At 29.7% G+C, this 19318-nt stretch overlaps 1 protein-coding gene across 1 annotated transcript in view; it reads left to right on the top strand.

Annotated features, from left to right (window-relative positions):
* LOC148311974 (dipeptidase 1-like) overlaps positions 1 to 19318 on the top strand; it is a 121542-nt gene that overhangs the window by 16039 nt on the left and 86185 nt on the right. Inside the window, exon 3 of the mRNA XM_088278030.1 lies at positions 12842 to 12974. Within this exon, the coding sequence (XP_088134156.1) occupies positions 12842 to 12974 (133 nt within the window). The remainder of the gene's footprint in view (positions 1 to 12841; positions 12975 to 19318) is intronic.

Below are 19318 nucleotides of genomic sequence, written 5' to 3'. Positions count from 1 at the left end.
TATATATATATATATACATAAATATTTATAATACAAACTATTTATCCTACTAAATCCCGTGTTAAAAACCCCGTGGAAGTGTATATGTCAGCAAGTCGTGTGATACTGCAAAATTAAAATTGAATAAAAATTATGAATAAAATTGCAAAACCAGAATATCCATCACATAAAGCTGTGATGCTGGACGTGATGGATATTCTAACCCTTATCCGCATTCGATGGGCACTACATAGTATTAACGCAGTGTTATCTTGATTGTTACTTACGTGAACGCAAGGTAATCACTCTTGCGTTTCAGGAACCAGTCCAGGGAAATATAAAATACATATTAGGGTGTAAATGCCTCATTTATTTTCAACCCCCCCTGAGAATTGAACCCGGGATCTCTAGTACGGTAGCTTAATACAGTAACCATTTCACCACGGAGGTGGAAAGATGAAATGGATAAGTCAAGTATTAATTGAACAACATGTGTCATTTTCCATTTTAACCTAACGAAAATATAATTAACGTTTGAAGTTATATCGGTCTGAATTAGCAATTCTACGCGTGTATACAAAACGTAGATATTGCATTTTCCAGCTTTGTTCTACAATAGGCATAAAACAATGCTTGAATTATCTCAAAATTTTTTTCCTTTTTGTGTCACATTTCGGTTATTATTATAAAATGGTTAGCAATAACAGCTGAATTCCTTTTATCATTTCCGTACAAAGGTATTTTATCACGATTTTTATAAGCTTTTTTGGTGTGCCTAAATTATAAGGCATGGGAGCGTGTTATTTTCATTACACACAAGCTCTACCCGGCCACGCATCGCCATGGATCAGTCTGGTTAAACGGAAAAGAAAAAATATGTAAAGCACACATTTCTAAAGTATTTTGCCCACTTTATTAATTTGCCATTGAAAACTGACAGTTGAAAAAACAGTGGAATCTCACTTCAGTTAAATTCAATTTTATTCTGTTTGTTTTTAAACCTACCTAGGTTTAGCGGTATAGGTGTACCATACGCATATCAAATCTATGAAATAGGACTCATAATTATAAAATATCAATTTGGAAAAAAAAAACTTCTGAGATTTTTCAGTTTTTCTAAATAGTAAAATGGAGTAAAAAAACTGTGATAATGTGAAAAATAGTTTTTCGCATTTATCTGTAACCGTTCCCGTTTTTGAACACATTTTTATACCGAAACCACCACGGGTGGTTACCACAATAACTCTTGTAAGTTTCATTAAGCTAAAAAGTATAGAATATAAATAAACATATAATACAAATATACATAAATCTATTTTATTGTATGTACTCGTATACATGAATTTTTGATAAAACAATTAGTTTTGTATTTAAATACATCATAAAATTAAATATATAACAACAGGAATATGATATATAAAATTGATTTACGATATCAGTAAAATCAAAATGATTGTCAATTTTAAAGGTGTCTCAACTTGATATGAAAAATGATCAACATGTATCATTCTTCCTTTTTTTATGAATAAATAAAGCATCCCAGAGCTTACGACCTGGCAATCGGCTGGCTTGAGCGAAGCTTTTAAAACGTCTCATCCGTAAGGTGAATAATCCAGTATCTGATATAATAAATGATATTAATGTTGTCATAATGGTTTTTGAATTTTTTATTATTATTTCAAAACATACAACATACATAAGTCATATATACATATAATATTCCCGATGAGTAATTTCTATTTCTCATTTTGGGACATGGGATTAAGGTTAACAAGACTGGAATACAAATAATAAAGTAACAAAAAAGATTTTTTTAACTAACCAAAACTAATACTAATTCAAAAAACAATATATGGTTTTGTTTGATGAACGAATCAATACATTATACCTACCTAGGTAAAGGGGTATAGGTACCTACGCATATTCATATTAATAAAACAGGACACATTTTTATAAAATTTGATTTTGGAACAAAAACTTGACAAAATATAAAAACAATAAACAGGTATAATAAATAGGCACAAGATATTTAAAATAAATAAATGAGAAAAACATAAGGTTAGAAGCATATTTAAAATAAACAAATGAGGAAATATAAAAAATGAGAAAATATAACAAATGAGAAAATATAACAAATGAGAAAATATAAAAAACATAAGGTAAAAACAAAGTATTTGATTTTATGCATAAGTTATTTCAGAGGTGTGCAGTTCAACCCTTAAGGTTGGGTCTGACCTCCACATTTCGTCGTAACATAACATTCGCGGCGAGCATCCGACTTCTGATGGAGCACTCGGCTCGCTGTACTGACTATACGAATGCTCGCATCGTAACGTGTTACGTTACGACAAAATGACTCCGGTCAATCCCCACCCTTTACATTACGACCTCATAGTATTACCAAATGCAAGGGTCTGTGATTGTTAGATTTTCTTAGAGAAATTAAAAATAAATGAATTTATATTGATATCTTATAAAAAATAAAATGAATTTATGAGGGGAATGTTTTTGGAAAAGGGAGCAGAGAAAGACCGAGAAAAACTTGGCACTATCAGGCAAAGTCAAATAATTGAAAGCGGTCAGGTTAGGAGTTGAAATAATCGGCGGGTATGTATGAGAACATACGTGAACGCGGAAGAGGCGAAGAATGTTAGCAAATACAGAGTGGTGTGGCGTTCTATTCTCTCTGCATACCCCTTCGGGGAAGTGGTGGTTACTTAGTAAGTTATATCTCGTAATTTTAAAACGATCTTTTTTTCAACGACGCAGTTTCTTTAAACGAAAAATCTTAGTTTATATTCGCACGTTTAGTCGTTTGTAAGCAAATGCAGCCAGAAAAAAGGGGGAAAAGCTTCATTCTTCTAAAAGCATCCGAGCGTTGACGACTAAGTAAAAGGCAGATAAAAGTCTCTAACATTTTGAGAGTAAAGTTACAATATAACTCCCGGAATCGTCTCACTTCTGTGATCAACAGCTGAAACTGGACAAAGGGATGTTTTTTTACGACTACTCCAAGTCTTCCCGCTACATTTTCTGTAGTTACTCCATGAATGCGTTCCGTTTCAATGGGTTCCCGAATCAAAATCTTCCGATTTTAAGGGAAGATCTAGAAACAGGTAAAAGTACATAAGTATCGGGAAGAAATAATACCGATAGGCCAAATATAATAGTACTATCCTTATTATAATATATGGTAATTTCTATTTTATCATACATTAATGTTATCAAAATGTTAAATTTTTTTTACTTACTTACTAACTATCACACTGCAGGGGTAGGCAGAGAGAATAGAATGCCACACCACTCTGTCTTTGCAAAGCAATCTTCGCCCCTTCCATATTCATACATCTCCTATGCATACTCGCCAATTATTAAGACTCCTGACCTGATCACGTTTAAGTATTGGAAATACTTAATCATACCAAGTTTTTCTTACTGCTTTCAACTATTTGATACATGTACTTGGTCAAGTTTTCCTCGGTCTTCCTCTGCTCTTATTTTAAACCACATTTGCTCCATAAATTTGGTTTTACTGTTCTTTCTTCACTCATTCGATCCACACGTCTGAACCATCAATAATCTTGTATCACTTGAATATAATTAGATTGAATATTAATAGTTCTAGTTCTTTTAAGATTTAATTCCTTATTGTTTTGTCAATTTTGAAAAAGAAAGATATTTTTTTTAAATGTAGAATAATTATTTATAATTAAAATGTAACTTTGTTTTAAAATCGCTATAAATATTTTATTATAACTTAATTATAATGTCTACAGGTTTCGAAGCTAACCGCTTCTTTATCAAGACTGATTAATACTTATAGTATTAATCAGTCTTGATAAACAAGCGGTTAGCTTCGAAACCGGTAGACATTATAATTAAGTTATAATAAAATATTAAGAGTGATTTAAAAACATAGTAACATTTTAATTATAAAATGGAAAATCACAAAGTTAATGCTTCAAATAAAAATCATAATATTTATTAAATTTTAAAATAATTTAATTTAAATAATTAATGTTTAAGTCGTTACTGATATAATAAAAGATTTCGCACGATTCGGTTCATACATAAATTTTGGATTGTTCCCAATAATTTAATTTTTTGGTAAATTTTGACTTTGTAACATTCCCATTGCCATTAGAAAATTTGACATTTTAATTTAAAAAAAATACTCAATAATACTAAAAAAATGTTTATTTGAAAATGAATATAACGTGGAAATAAAAAAATAAAAAACTATGACATTTGAATTTTAAACTAAAACGAGATTGTCATTTGTAATGTTTTCAATTTGCTTATTACTAAACTTGAAGTAATAACACCTCCATGTTCTTAGTAGAACTAAACTTAAAATAATAGTACTTCCATGCTCTTGGTTGAACTAAACTTGAAATAATAAGACTTCTATGCTCTTGGTTGAACTAAACTTGAAATAATAAGACTTCCGCACTACGATTTCATTTGAACACATAATAAACAAAGATTAACAGGTTCGATATCGCCCATTACCCTTTACCATCCTCATTTCCCCACGCACTGTTAATATTGCATTACCTAGAGTTATCGGCTGGGTAACAATGTTAAATGGTGATAACATTATCATAATATTATTCCGTGTAAGACTAAGGGTGGTTTTCAGTTCGTGGATGCGTAATTTGCTAATGTGGAATATATTCGTACGAAAATACTGTTTGCTCGGGGTGAATTGAAACTTTTCGCATCAAATGTAAATCGATTTTCTTGGAATTTCGTAATTACGTAAAATTTGCGTGAGGCAAAAGATAAATTTAGGCACATCGATATTTAAATTTACTCTCAAAATAAGAATCAATAATGTAAAATGTTACTTTATGAGATCTTTGTTGTAAGTTTTAGCTTCATTAAAATATTGAAAATTAAAACTGAAAGTATTATTATTTTTACTATTAACATATATTTTTTAGTACCAAAAGTTTTTACAATCCTTGTTTTTTTTCTATTTTCACAGATTTTAATTAAATTATCTCTGTATTTTTATAGTATAGATTTATCTTTATTATTGAGAGGGTTTTTTTTTAAGAACGTATTTTGTGTTTTTTCTGAATTTTAATATCGCTAATATGCATTTTTTTCTTGGAGTTATTTTTTTACTTTAAATAAATAAACAATGAATCACATAAATACTTTTACTAGTTTGAGTAGATTTTTGATACAAATATTTTTTTATTGCACTGTTTGACTAACCTAGGAGGTCTCCATCCTAAGTCTGACAATATTAATATTTTAAAATATTCATATGTACATAATTTTTAAAATTAAATTAAAATAAATCCTATCTTAAATGACCTTGTATAGTATGTTTATACTTATAAATATGTTGTATAGTTTATTTTATTCTTAAGAGTGGATTCTTAGATGGTTGACACGAATTATAAATTCCTCGGTGAAAAAATTAAATGTGGGACACATTTTTTTCTTTTATCCAATAATTTTTTGCACATCTTTTTCATAATAGCTTTAAACAGTCCATTGTAATGGTTGAGTTTGAAATATTCGATTTTACATGTTGTGAATTGTGACGTTTGTGATTCATATCATTTTGATAGAATAAACATATACGAGTATGTAATAATTTATGTTGAAGTTGAAAAAAAGTTAATATTCATGTATTTTTTAATTTTAGTAAATTTCTTATCTGCCACGTGCATTTAGAAAGAAAAAAGTGTATCTAATTTTAAAAGTTTCTTTGAATAAAAAAATAGTATGGCAGTAATAAAAATTTTACGTTTTGTGAATTATATGGTAATAAAGATTTTTATCAAACATATAAATAAAAAAAAAGAAAATTGACCTTAAAAAGGGGTTTTATAAAGTTTGAAATAAAATTCAGGTTGAAACAAACTTATAAAATTAAATTTTTTACATTACTTATGCCAAACATGTGAATAATTGATCGTTTATTAAGTCGATTGAAGCAATTAACATTTGTGACTTGATTTACATGGAACGATGAAAATTTTAAGTGTCAATTTTATTTACCGTTGCTGAGGCGTTTTATTGAATAATAATAGAAGGGCATAATAGCCACCTTGCTGAAATTGATAAGAAATAAGCAGTGTTTTTTTTACAAAGTATGATGGCATTTGTTTGCAATGATATACATATAAACGAAGATGTGCGCAAAAACGATAATACTGAAATTTGTGTGAAAAATCGGGTTTTTTCGATGTGAATAAGGGTTAAAAGATAAATAAAATATTACAATATAGGGTAAATATTGCACCGAATTGTTTCACAATTTGGTGTCGGGTGGCCACCCTGATAGTTCAAGTGGAATAGATGATCCGCGCTCAGTTCGGATTGCAAGAATTTATTGCCCGCGATGGGCGAAATTTCTCCCAATCATAAGAGGCTCACCACCCGAACACGTCCGCCTTAAAAGCTTTTAGGGAGGATTATATCATCCCTCTTTCTCCGACATAAACTGCAGGTGAAGGATCTCTCATACTTGTTTTGTATTCTCGATCACGGAGCTGAGGGACGAACTCGGTCTTATATTTCAATTCTTTCGCATTACGCGGGAATAAGATATGAACACCAACGGTCGCATTATGATTCCCGTTTTTTAGAAGTATGTCGGATGTCGAATATATCCTGATCGTAATATACCAAATACTTCGAGACAGAGGATGTCTCGAATAAACTTGTTATGAGGCTCTTTAGAGAAAAAGAAAATGGAGGAATAAGAAATGGAATAAATTTAAATTTATCTTTTGCAGACATAATTCAATACATTATTGAAGAGAAATGTGTTTGGCTTTCTAAGACAATGCATAGCCTGATTGTAATGGAAGCTTTCAATGTAAATTGTATAATATTTACATTACATTACTACATCTTCAAAAACGGAATATGCTGGAAATAAAGTGAATGTAGAACTGAAATGAGTTAGAACAAATAAAAACCTTTAAAAAAACCTGAATTAGAAGTGACAGTGGAGTCCTGGTTCCAACCTTAATGTGAGGAAAGAAAGCATGGAGTTGGGAAAATAAGGATGAAAGTAGACTGAGTGCAGTCAAAATGCGATCTCTCAGACAAATATGCGGGGAAACGATATATGATAGACGTTTGAATGGTGATATAAGGAATAAATACATGGCAAGTTTTATCGATAAAGTTGTGTTGAGATGTTTTGGACATGTGAATTGAATAAGCACAATTGAATAAGAACAATGTTTATTCAGAGTACCTGTCCTTCAAACTAATTATGCGTTGAGTTCACCTATGTTTCGAATGTCTAGTGAGTACAAGTCATGTTTTGCGGAAAATCTGTGTTGAAAAGTCGAATGGTGAGCATATTGTCTTTTCAGGATCTTTAAAAACTATGCTTCTCTGCATTGTATGTATGTCCCTACTAGAATCAACATCACACACACACACACACACACACACACACACACACACACACACACACACACACACACACACACACACACACACACACACACACACACACACACTTACACACATATACACATACACACACATACACACAAACACACAAACACACATACACGCATTCATTAATTTGCTAGATCTACACTAAATGTTTGGTACTAATCTTCATGTTTCTGTGGTTAACTATAATTGGCTTGTTTAATGTAAATCTTTTAACTGTTTTGTTTTACATGTGTTGCTGTTGTTAACTCAAATATAAAAATGTGAGAAAAGTAAAGTTAAACAAATTTATGAGTTGAATTTAGTTGGTAATAGAAGAGTACGAAGACCGAGGAGATTTTGGCATGTTCAAGTATTTCAAATACTTGGCGTGGTCGGGACTCGGAATAATCGACGGGTTTGTATGAGATTGCCTGAATGTGGACGAAGCAAAGATTGTTGCATAGACAGATTGGTGTGGCGTGGGAAGTGGTGTGATTAGCTAGTTAGTTAGTTACTTACGTTTTACTTATGAAATACTTTTAATAAATGTTCAAAATGAAAATATACTTGGATATAGAAAAAAATACATGTTTATATCAACTGTCCATTTTTTAAATGTAATATAAAAAAGTTATTCAGTTATTAAAATAATATTATTATGAAAAATTAAGCCTATTTGAATATCGTGTCAATTTAATTCTTGTGCTTCCTACTTAATTTTAATGTTGAAAAATAAAACAAGCAATATTCTATTTTCGTTTAAAATTTCTCGGACATATCTAAATGAATGTGATTATTTCAAATCGATATAAATATTTCCTTAAATAAACATACTTTGTATTATTCAATTAATTTTAATGTTAAATAATTCAAAGTTATTTTTTGTTTCCGAAAAACAAAGGGTTAATCATAAATATTTGATTACAAAGAATTATCACTCGTTCTCTTTTAAATTTAAATATATTTAAACTTTACAAGGGTCGTTTTAACTAAATGTTTACGTTCGTGTTATTCACGACCTTTTTTTCTATTTTATTTTCCATAAATCTCTTTTAAATCTTTAATTGTTATATTTTCAAATCGAAAATACATACAAGTACATTTTTTAATTAATTTGAATGTTAGAAAATTCAAAGTAATTTTTCTATTTTCGTTTAATTTTTTTTATTTTAAATCTATAATTGTAATATTTTCAAATCGATATGAATATTTCCTTAATTCAACATACATAACTAATATATTTCAATTAATTTGATTGTTAAATAATTCAAAATATTTTTTTTGTTTTCGATAAACAAAAGGTTAAACGTTTATTAAACTTTAATTATAAAGGATTATCGCTCGATCCCTTTAAATTTAAATATATTGTAACTTTATAAGGGTCATTTTAACTAAGAGTTTCCGTTCGTGTAATTCACGACCTTTAAGCACTGACTGGTGGTACAAAGTATTAAAGGTTAAATATTAAATAAAGAAAGTCGGTCGTGGGATAGCAGAATAGTCACAGTTGGAGAGAAAAGGTCTTTATCCTGGAAAATCTTTTATCTTCTCATAATATTCAAGGAGAACAGAAAATATGTTACAAGGTTCGCAAAAAGAAAACATTTCATCGAAAATGTGATTTTGACTGGTTATAATACTCAGTATTACAACCCAGAAATAATTATAAAATTCGCAATACTGTATCAAATTTTAAGTCATTCTCTACAATCTTTAAATAATAATTTGTTTTTAATCAATGTTTTACTTAGAAAATACCACTATTTCTTAAAATCTACTATGACATGTGTTTCGATGCATTCCGCATCATTTTCAAACACATTTTCACATACAGTGTTTGAAAATGATGCGGAATGCATCGAAACACGTGTCACAGTAGATTTTAAGAAATAGTGGTATTTACTAATTAAAAAAATAATTAAAAATGGATAGATTTTAAAACAAAGTGACTGCCGAATCAATTAATAAAATGATATTTGTTTCTGATTAAGTATGCATAAGGTATAATACATTAAAGATCATTAAATTCTAATTAGTAAAGAAACTATTTTTGTAACTCTAATCTGCTGCCACAAATACAAATTTTCTGTCGATAAAACAACACCTAATGAAAAAGTGTAAAAAAATATACATCTTTTCAACTATTTCGTTAAAACTGTAAAATAATAGAACTGCTATAAAAATATATTATTTATTTCTTCGTCCAACCCTTATCTGCACCCAATGGTGCATAGGGCACTGTGTTATATTGACGCAGTGTTATCTTGATCGTTACTTACATAAAGGCGATGCAATCACTCTTGCGCTTCATGGATCAGTCCAGGGTAATACTAAATAAATATTAGACTGCAAAATCACTCATTTTTATTTGCACTCCCCCCCCTCGGAGTGAACCCGGGACCATTAAAAATTTTTTTTAGATTTCAAACAGCGAAAATGAGTAAAATGAGTGAGTATAAAATACAATTCAATAACATTTACCCTCTATAACAATCGCTCCTATTTGAGCGGGACATACATATCTTAACGCTATAGGGGTTTTCACTGTATATATATTTATATACCCTCAAATGGTCCTGGTAACCTTAATATCAATATTTTATCAAAAAAAGTTTATTTTTCTCAAGTTTAAGAATCTAATATTTTAAATGGAAGATATTCGATATCGATTAGAGATGTCCTAACGAATTTTATACATGATATAACTGTGAAATGGAAGTGTATTTGTATGGGACACATATTGTATGCCGTTATCGTACAAATTGATTAAAACAGAAAGTTCTCAATATTGAAGGAACACCCTCAATACAAAGCAATTCGTGTGGACAAACACAATACAAATTATAGTGGAATTAATTGTGGACAATGATATCAGTAATATAATGGATGGGGAAAAGGTTCAATGGATTCATTTTGGGTGCGTGATTTTAGATAGAATAAACGAACCAAAGTGAAAATGAATGGACCCAAATCCAAAACTATTTTCCATGATAAATCATTAATTATTTATTATATCATTGAATTTTGTATGTTTTCTAGGGATTGGAAATTTTGAAAATATAAAATAAATAAACGATCTACAAAAATACTTTATGCAAATATACAAATGTAGTGTTTAGTCATATTTTCTTATTTTATTTTTACCTTATGTTTTTTTTATATTTTCTCATTTGTTATATTTGTCATTTGTTTATTTTAAATATGCTTCTTATACCTGTTTATTGTTTTCTTATTTTCCATGTATTAGTTTTGGTTATTTAGGAAAAAATAACTTTATTATTTGTGTTCCAGTCTTGTTAACCTTAATCCTATGTCCCAAAATGAGAAATAGAAATTACTCATCGGGAATATTATATATATATAAATATATATATATATATATATATATATATATATATATATATATATATATATATATATATATATATATATATATATATATATATATATATATATATATATATATATATATATATATATATATATATATATATATATATATATATATATATATATATATATATATATATATATATATATATATATATATATATATATATATATATATATATATATATATATATATATATATATATATATATATATATATATATATATATATATATATATATATATATATATATATATATATATATATATATATATATATATGTGACTTGTGTTTATAATATGTTTTAAAAAATAAATAAATAATAAAAGATCTCAAATCAATTCAAGCAAATGAAATCATATTGGCGAAAGCTAAACTAGCAGCGCATAACGGAGTCCTGGTACCTGGTAATTCTTATGTATGGAAGTGAAATATAGGGTTGGCGAAAGAAGGACAAAAGTCGACTGAATGCGATCCCTCAAACAAATGTGTAGCTAAACGATGAATGCTAGATAGATTGAATGGTGAAAAAGGAAAGAATGCAAGTTTGAGATTATCGAAAAAAAATGTGTTGTTGAGATTGGATATGTGGAACGAAAGAGTGAGGAAAGAACGGTTACCAAATTTATGAGGCGGATGTGAATGGAAATAGGAGTAGAAGAAGTCCGAGAAAGACTTGTCATAACTTTTTGATGATTATAATGAAAAGGGTTATTCTGGTTTGTATATTGATGTATGGAAATGTATTTTGAACGCTTACATTTTAAAGTACCTATTTAATTAATATATTTGGGCATTAATATGGAAAAAAAATAGCTTGAATTGAGAACATTTGATTTATTTATAAATTGTTTTTTGAAAAAAGTTTTTAAAATATGTACGTACTCTTCAATAATTTTGACCTGAAATATTCAAATTAAATTTATTAAAATACATTTTGGGTAAGTAAATCCTTGTTTAAAAATATGGGTTTCTACATTTAAAGCGATATATGAGCTCTTAAAATACAAAAAAGTACCGTAGACCGTGGCTACTTGAACTTTGATATGTTACTTGAGCCCAGTACAAAGAAATAAATAAATTTGTATTTGGTCTACAATAATGAACGTATAGACACGATTCATTGTTTCCCTGACTGGTGACACTTATTGTCACGATACTTCGATCGATACCACGATCTTAATATTTTTTGTACTGGGCTCAAGTAACACATCAAAGTTCAAGTAGCCCCATTCTACGGTAGTGTGGTTGTCCATCATGGGTAGAATAGTAAATGTTACACATGTGTTAAATGATTATACTTTACCAGCCTAAGAGTTGTCATAATAATAATAATAATAAAACCCTTATTCGCATCCCAATGATGCATAGGGCACTGCTTCATATGAACACAGTGTTATCTTGATCGTTTACACACGAAGGAAAGGTGATCAGCCCTCCGCTTCAGGTACCAGTCCAGGGTAATATTGAATAAATATTGCAGTGAAAAAATCACTTATATTTATTTGACCCCCCTGGGAATCGAACCCGGGACCTCCAGAACGGTAGCCGAGCGTGCTGACCATTACACTACGGAGGCGGACAAAGAGTTGTCATAAGCCCTGTAAATACCCAGACTTCTTCATCTTTGTATGTTGAGATATCAAAATGTTAATTTAAATGCAGTTATACCTATATTGAACGAGGAATAATTGAAAAGATAAGGAAGACTTCTTTACGGTGGTATGGACATGTGGAGCGAATGGATAACGAGAGAAGGATTAAGAAAATATATGTGGCAAATGTGAGAGGGAAAACAGAACGAGGACGACCGAAAAAGACTTGGCACGATCAGATCAATCAGAACCTAAAATCTGGCGGTGTCAAAAGTTTGCGTAATCGGAGGGCATGTATGACTAGATGTATGGATGTGAAGGAGGCGAGGAGTGTATGTCAGGACAGAAGAGTCTGGCGTTACATCCTCTCTGCCTACCCCTGCGGGTAACGGCGTGACGGTAGTAGTAGTTGTTTATATTGAAAGCTGTAATAATGAAAACATATTTTTTTTAGTTCTGGGCTGCCTACGTTCCATGTGCTGCTCAGCATAGAGATGCTGTGCAACTGGTGTTGGAGCAGATTGACGTCATCAGAAGACTGACGGAGAGGTACCACCCAGAATTGGTCCTGTGTACATCTCCGAAAGGTAAAAATATGTTGCTTTCTGTTCTCATTTCGTTTATAGTATTTCGAAATAAAAAAAAACACGATATTTCTTTTAATTTGTAGCGAAATAATAAATGAAAGAATGTTTTTTTAGAAGAATTTTTCAAATATATCGGTTTATTGATCATATTAATACAATAGTCTTTAATATTTATTTGAAATATAGTAAAACGATTTTTTTTATCCCTTGCTAAATATCAAATATACTGAACTCCTCATTTACATGGTTGATACGTTCTATGCGATACCGTGTAAAAAATGCGTAAAAAAGGTGTACTATTTAGCATAAAAAGTAGGGTAAATGGGTTTCCTTGCATTATGAAAAAATCAGATTATCTAAAAATAAAATTCATTTTCACTCATTATAAATTAAATCCATTAAAAAAATCACCTTACCCCCTTCCGCTTAACTCACTGCGCATACTGAGTGGTAATTATTTGCGAGGGATGTAGGTACAATAGATTATTGTGAATTGTTCTTAAACGTAGTTAAATGAATATTGGTCGATTTTTTCATTTTTTTTTCACGATGTTATTACGAAATCGGATAGCAAAAATGTCTGAAAGAAAAGTTCACGGTTTATACTTGTTAATGATTTATATGCATGCTCGGCTACCGTTCTAGAGGTCCCGGGTTCGATTCCCAGGGGGGTTTAATAAATAAAAGTGATTTTTCTCTCTCTAATATTTATTCAATATTACACTGGACTGGTACCTGGAGTGGAGGGCTGATCACCTTTCCTTCATGTGTAAACGATCGAGATAACACTGCGTTTATATGAAGCAGTGCCCTATGCACCATTGGGATGCGGTAAGGGTTTTATTATTATATTTATTAATGATTTATATGCCTCATATGAAAAACAATGGCCAATCTTACAATGTACGAGTAGATAATGAACTAAAGAAAATGAGAAATAAATATAATAAAAATGGAAAGTTTTTCCGTATTTTTTGTCGTAGTAAATTAACTATTCGTACGTTGATATATGGAAATAAAGAAAAATAATTTGTGTTTAAACTTACTTTAATATCTCAGATACAAATGCTCAACAATTACTTGTTAGCCGGAAGCTATAAATCTTAACTCTGTCAGCAACAGATCTTCAACATGATTTTTCATCACGATCTTTTCGTTTATTTTTTACGAGACATCATATTTTTTAACAGACTATTACATTATTTTTAATGTTACTGAACTTTTCCATTACAAGTTTCATTTGAATATGCTCCGGAAATTTAATTCGAATGAATGATGATCTCTTGGCACAGAATTCGTTTATTTTTTTCATTTGACAAATAATACTAATTTGCTGTCAAACGCTAGTACACAACAAGATATAACATCAATAAATATTCTAAAGATGAACAATAACACATAAAAACCGGAAAAAAAGCATTATCGATAAAATCAAGAGGTGTGTTGAGATGGTTTGGACATGTAGAACGACTGAGTGATGAAAGAACGGTAAAACAAATTTATGAGGTGAATGTAATTGGGAAAAAAAGCAGAAAAAGACCGAGAAAAACATGGCACGATCAGGTATGCCAAATACTTGAAAGTGGTCAGGTTAGGAGTTAACAGGTTAGTCGTCGTAACAATCGGCGGGTATGTATGAGGAGATGCATGAACGTGAAAGAGGCGAAGAATGTTTGCAAGGACAGAGTGGTGTGGCCTTCTATTATCTCTGCCTACCCCTGCGGAGAAGCGGCGTGATGGTAAGTTAGTTAGTTAGTTTTTAACTGGAATAACGTAGGTACTATACACGTATATATTTGAAAGAAATTAACGATTCAGTGTTAAAAAAAAACTCGAAGGATTTGGATTCGTTCCAGATATTCATTTTATATACAGTTACTCATTTTTAATATTTATTTCTATAATAAATGGCGGGTCTTTTTATGACACGTCCTTATAATATTGCCAATTTTTCTTAAAAATGTGTGGAGTCCCTATTTACTGCCATCAATATGTAAGAACAATTTTCAAAATTATCGATGTTCATAAAAATAAACAAATAAGTAAATTTCGCAAAAATTAATAAATGAATGGACCCTCCCACCACACACGATTTATGTATGGTCATTAGTATTTTTGGTATCAACAATATCTATAATAAATGTACATATCTTAATAATACATTAATACGTTGCTATTTTAAAGAATCGCTAATTCACTAATAAAAAAATCAGAAGTTTTTTGTGTTTTTTATTTTAAAAAAATACCGCATATTATAACTACAAGAGTAGTTTTATGACCCATAGAATTAATCTTTTGAATACATGTACTGTTTAAATTTCATTTAAATAATAATTTTACGGATTTTAAAGTTAACGAAACACTTATATCTCTTTATCTTAATGTAAGAGCTAAGCCATGGATATTAATTTTATTAATTAACAAGACAATTAAAAGGGCTGTTTTCACTGGCAAAATTAATACCTTATATCAACAAAGCGTAGCTTGCTTAAATGCAAATAGATAAAGATAAGGGCGGTTGAAGAGACAATTAGGTGAAGGATTAACTTAAACAGTTTTATTTATATTTCATTTGAGAAAATAGTCACCCTAATAAATTAAGGGGCTGTTATATAAATGGTTACAGGATTCAAAGGGAATTTGAAATGATTCAAATTTATCTTTAAAGCTGCAAGACAATTTAGATTTAAAGCCAAACATAGTATTAAGTAAAATATTGTGTTAGTAAATTTCTTACACTTCTTTCTTTCCTTATTTGCACCCAATGGCGAGTAAGGCACTGCATCGTATCGATGAAGTGTTATCTTGATTATAAATTGCATGAAAGCAGTGTGATCAGTCCTGCTCTCGTTGTACAAGTCTAGGGTATATTATATTAAATAAATATGAGTGTGAAAATAACCCATATTTATTTTGACTTCCCTATGAATTGAACCCGGGGCCTCCATCTTGATGGGCAACGGATTTACCACTACTCTATGGAGGTGGTTATACATATATTTGCGTTTATAGATACGAGAGGTTTCTGAAATATTTCAATCTTATAAAGAATGATATTTTTAGTAGTTTTACTAAAAGGCCATAATTATAATGCATTTGCAAGCATTTGAATAAATAATCAAATAACTTATAAAATAACAAATGAAATTATTTTTAAGATCAAAATCTTCATTATTTTTTAAACATTGAACACTTGAATATACCACTTAATGAGTTTTAATTTTTACCAGAAGATGAAAACATCTGTAAGTTTTCGAAACTAGTCGTATATATATATTAAATAAAGGGTATATTTAAGTGTTTAATTGTTAAAAAATAATCAACATGTCATTCCACAAAGTTAATGCCGAATCAAAAGATAATAACCCAATCTTTATATTCCTGGACTAAGTATTACTTGCTAGAAATAAAAGGATAAAAAAACATATAAAACTCACAGTAAAAATGGAGGTTTTTGTAATTTTTTTTCAATTTGACAGTCTGAATTGAAAATAATATCTGGCGTCATCAAAAAACTTTGAAATGTGATTTTTAGAAATCTCGAGAGGATGGATTAATCGAATAATTATTTTCTGTGTGTAGGCTTCAAAGCCAAAGTTGTGTTTAAGATTTATATCGGTCTAGTAGGGGTTGGTTTGTGTAAGACAATAAGAACTTTGAAACCCCCGGTGGTTAGGTAAGGGTGAGACAACAGAACTATACCCATTAATTATTTGTTGAATTTGTGTTTCCCTAATTACGCAAAAACAATGACGATGATTTTTGATATATTTTGCGACCTAATTTTATGTATTATATTTTTTTCAATGCAGTTTTAAAAAAAAAACTATTTTTGATTAAAGGTATGATACTCGTTTCACATTAATTTTAATGTTTTATATAGTACGTCAGGGGGAGATAACAAAATCGTCTGAATTGTGAGACAAACCAAAATCCACATTATAACTAATTTTGATAATTATTAAAAAATTAAACACTTGTTTGACTAGACCACTAATTAAAATCTAGTTTTTTTTAAATACCTGTCGATGAAAACATCTGTGTTTTTTAAAACTAGTTGTGTGAAATAAAACTCAATTAGTGGTCTAATACAAGTTTTCAATTAAAAAAAATATTGTTTCGGCATTCAGTTTGTGGTAAGACATGATGAAATTGTAAATGAAAACACTTGTTTTTTACCACTCGAGCTATATTTATTTTAACGACTTATTTCGGAAGCATCTGTAGCTTCTGAAACAAGTAATTAAAATAAATATAACTCAAGTGGAAAAAAACAAGTGATTTGCTTACAATTTTAAATAATCAACATGTCATTCCACAAAGTTGATGCCACATTATTTTTTGACATCTCATCAAAGATGAAGAAGAATATAAAAGTCTGGGCATCTGAGCATCTGATGACGCTGACGGCTGGTTTAAGTGATCACTTACCACAAGTGTAACATTCACCAATTCTACCCATTATTGACAACCACACTACTCAAATTCTTGGAAGTTCTATATATGTATATATTGGACACACTCAAAATGTTGCAAGTAAATCCCAAATTAATAAATAATAAATTTGTAATAAATTTTTAAACTCTTTTCCCAAGTAAGGTTTTCAGTTAATGTGGGTTTATAAATATTAGATCATTAAAAATATAGATAAAAATCAACTATGAATGTTCGAGAGTCTAAATCAAAGTTTTCAGATTTTTTGGCGAAAAAAATAGAGTTTATTTAGTTTCTTTTTTTACCTGAAAAATTGGAACACAATTTTCCGCCAGTATAATTGGGATGCACACTATCCCCCGTACTCAATGATAACACTGGCTTTAATTGATGTTATTTATTATTCACGTCCAAGCTACCCTACAACGGTTCTTTATTATTTATCCTGAAAACCCATTTGCGTGCTCAAATAACCTTCATTGTGCGATATTTGCAATTTCAGAATTTTAACATCTTGAATTATAAAAAAGAAAGAAAAACAAATCATGAACAGAAATCGACTTATAGAGTTACGGACCTTGTGATTATTTTTTTACACTTCATGTTTCATTTTGTCCGAATGGAACGAGTTCTCAATATAGTATGTATTATGTATTACCAATATTTAATGCATAGTCCGCCTCCGTAGTGTAACGGTCAGCACGCTTGACTACCGTTCTAGAGGTCCCATGTTCAATTATCACCCCTGATAATATAAAATTAATATAAGTCAAATAAATATAAGTGATTTTTTCACTCTAATATTTATTGAATATAACCCTGGACTGGTACCTGAAGCGGAGGGCTGATCGCCGTTCCTTCGTGTGTTAACAATCAAGATAACTCTTCGTTCATGCGGTCCCCTATGCACCATTGGGGTGCAGATAAGGGTTTGAAAAATGCAAAATATGTACTGTATTAAGATATTATTATTTTAAAGCAAATACGATGTTTTATTATTATTATTTTATATTTTATTACATGTTTGTGTGTAATTTTGGATACCCATTTCAACACATTCAGAATAATGTTTTTCGACGCAATTACGAGTATGCGTTTTAACGCAATTATAAGAGTGTATTTTTTAAAAATATATAAAATGTTTAAAATCAACCAATGTTTTTTTGTGTCTACTAAATTGTATTTTATTGTTAAAAAACGCATGAAATTTAATTTTGTTATAAATATTTACGTCTTTTTTACGCCATAAGTATGTATATTAACGCAATAATGAATATATGCAATAACGATAATGTGCTTAATATAAAACAGTAATTTATGTAAGGGTTGTCGACTTATCAAGTTATAAATGTCTCAACAGGATATAGTATGTACATAGAAGCCCCATTACATTTTGCTCACTGCTTTCAAGAACAAATCAACATAAACAAAAAATCGTAAATTTTCAGTTGTGCATGTTTTCGGAATGCCCAGAAAATGTACTATATCTTAACAAAAGCGGCATATTTTTAACTTAATATTTACTCGTCACAGGGCAGAAAGTATTGTTTTTTGCATTTTGAAGAAAAGGTTTATTTTTCAAATGAAGAAAAAACCTTCAGTTTTTACCTATAAAGATCTGTTGCACAGTAAAAAGTTCAATAAGTGGCTTGATATTTATTTTTAATACATTTTATTATATTTTTGAACTTTAAAAACGTTCTCCTGAAAAATCAAGTTTTTTGGTTTATGACGCTCTTGAAAGGAGTGAGCGATTTGTGATTTGAGTTCACAAATTCAACGTGAAGTAGGTTGTGAAAGAGCTGGTACACAAAATAAGAGAAATGAGATAAAACGTACGTAACTGAAATGAAGTACGAAGATAATGTGCTAAATGTAAGATAGTTATTTATTTAAGGGTTGCCACTGCA

This window comes from Brachycentrus maculatus, unplaced genomic scaffold (assembly GCF_059751285.1).
Source record: "Brachycentrus maculatus isolate JH-2025_06_01 unplaced genomic scaffold, ASM5975128v1 h1tg000054l, whole genome shotgun sequence".
NCBI classification, from domain to species: Eukaryota; Metazoa; Arthropoda; class Insecta; order Trichoptera; family Brachycentridae; genus Brachycentrus; species Brachycentrus maculatus.
Note: the sequence above shows the minus strand (reverse complement) of the source record. Positions and strands in the feature narration are given on the sequence as shown.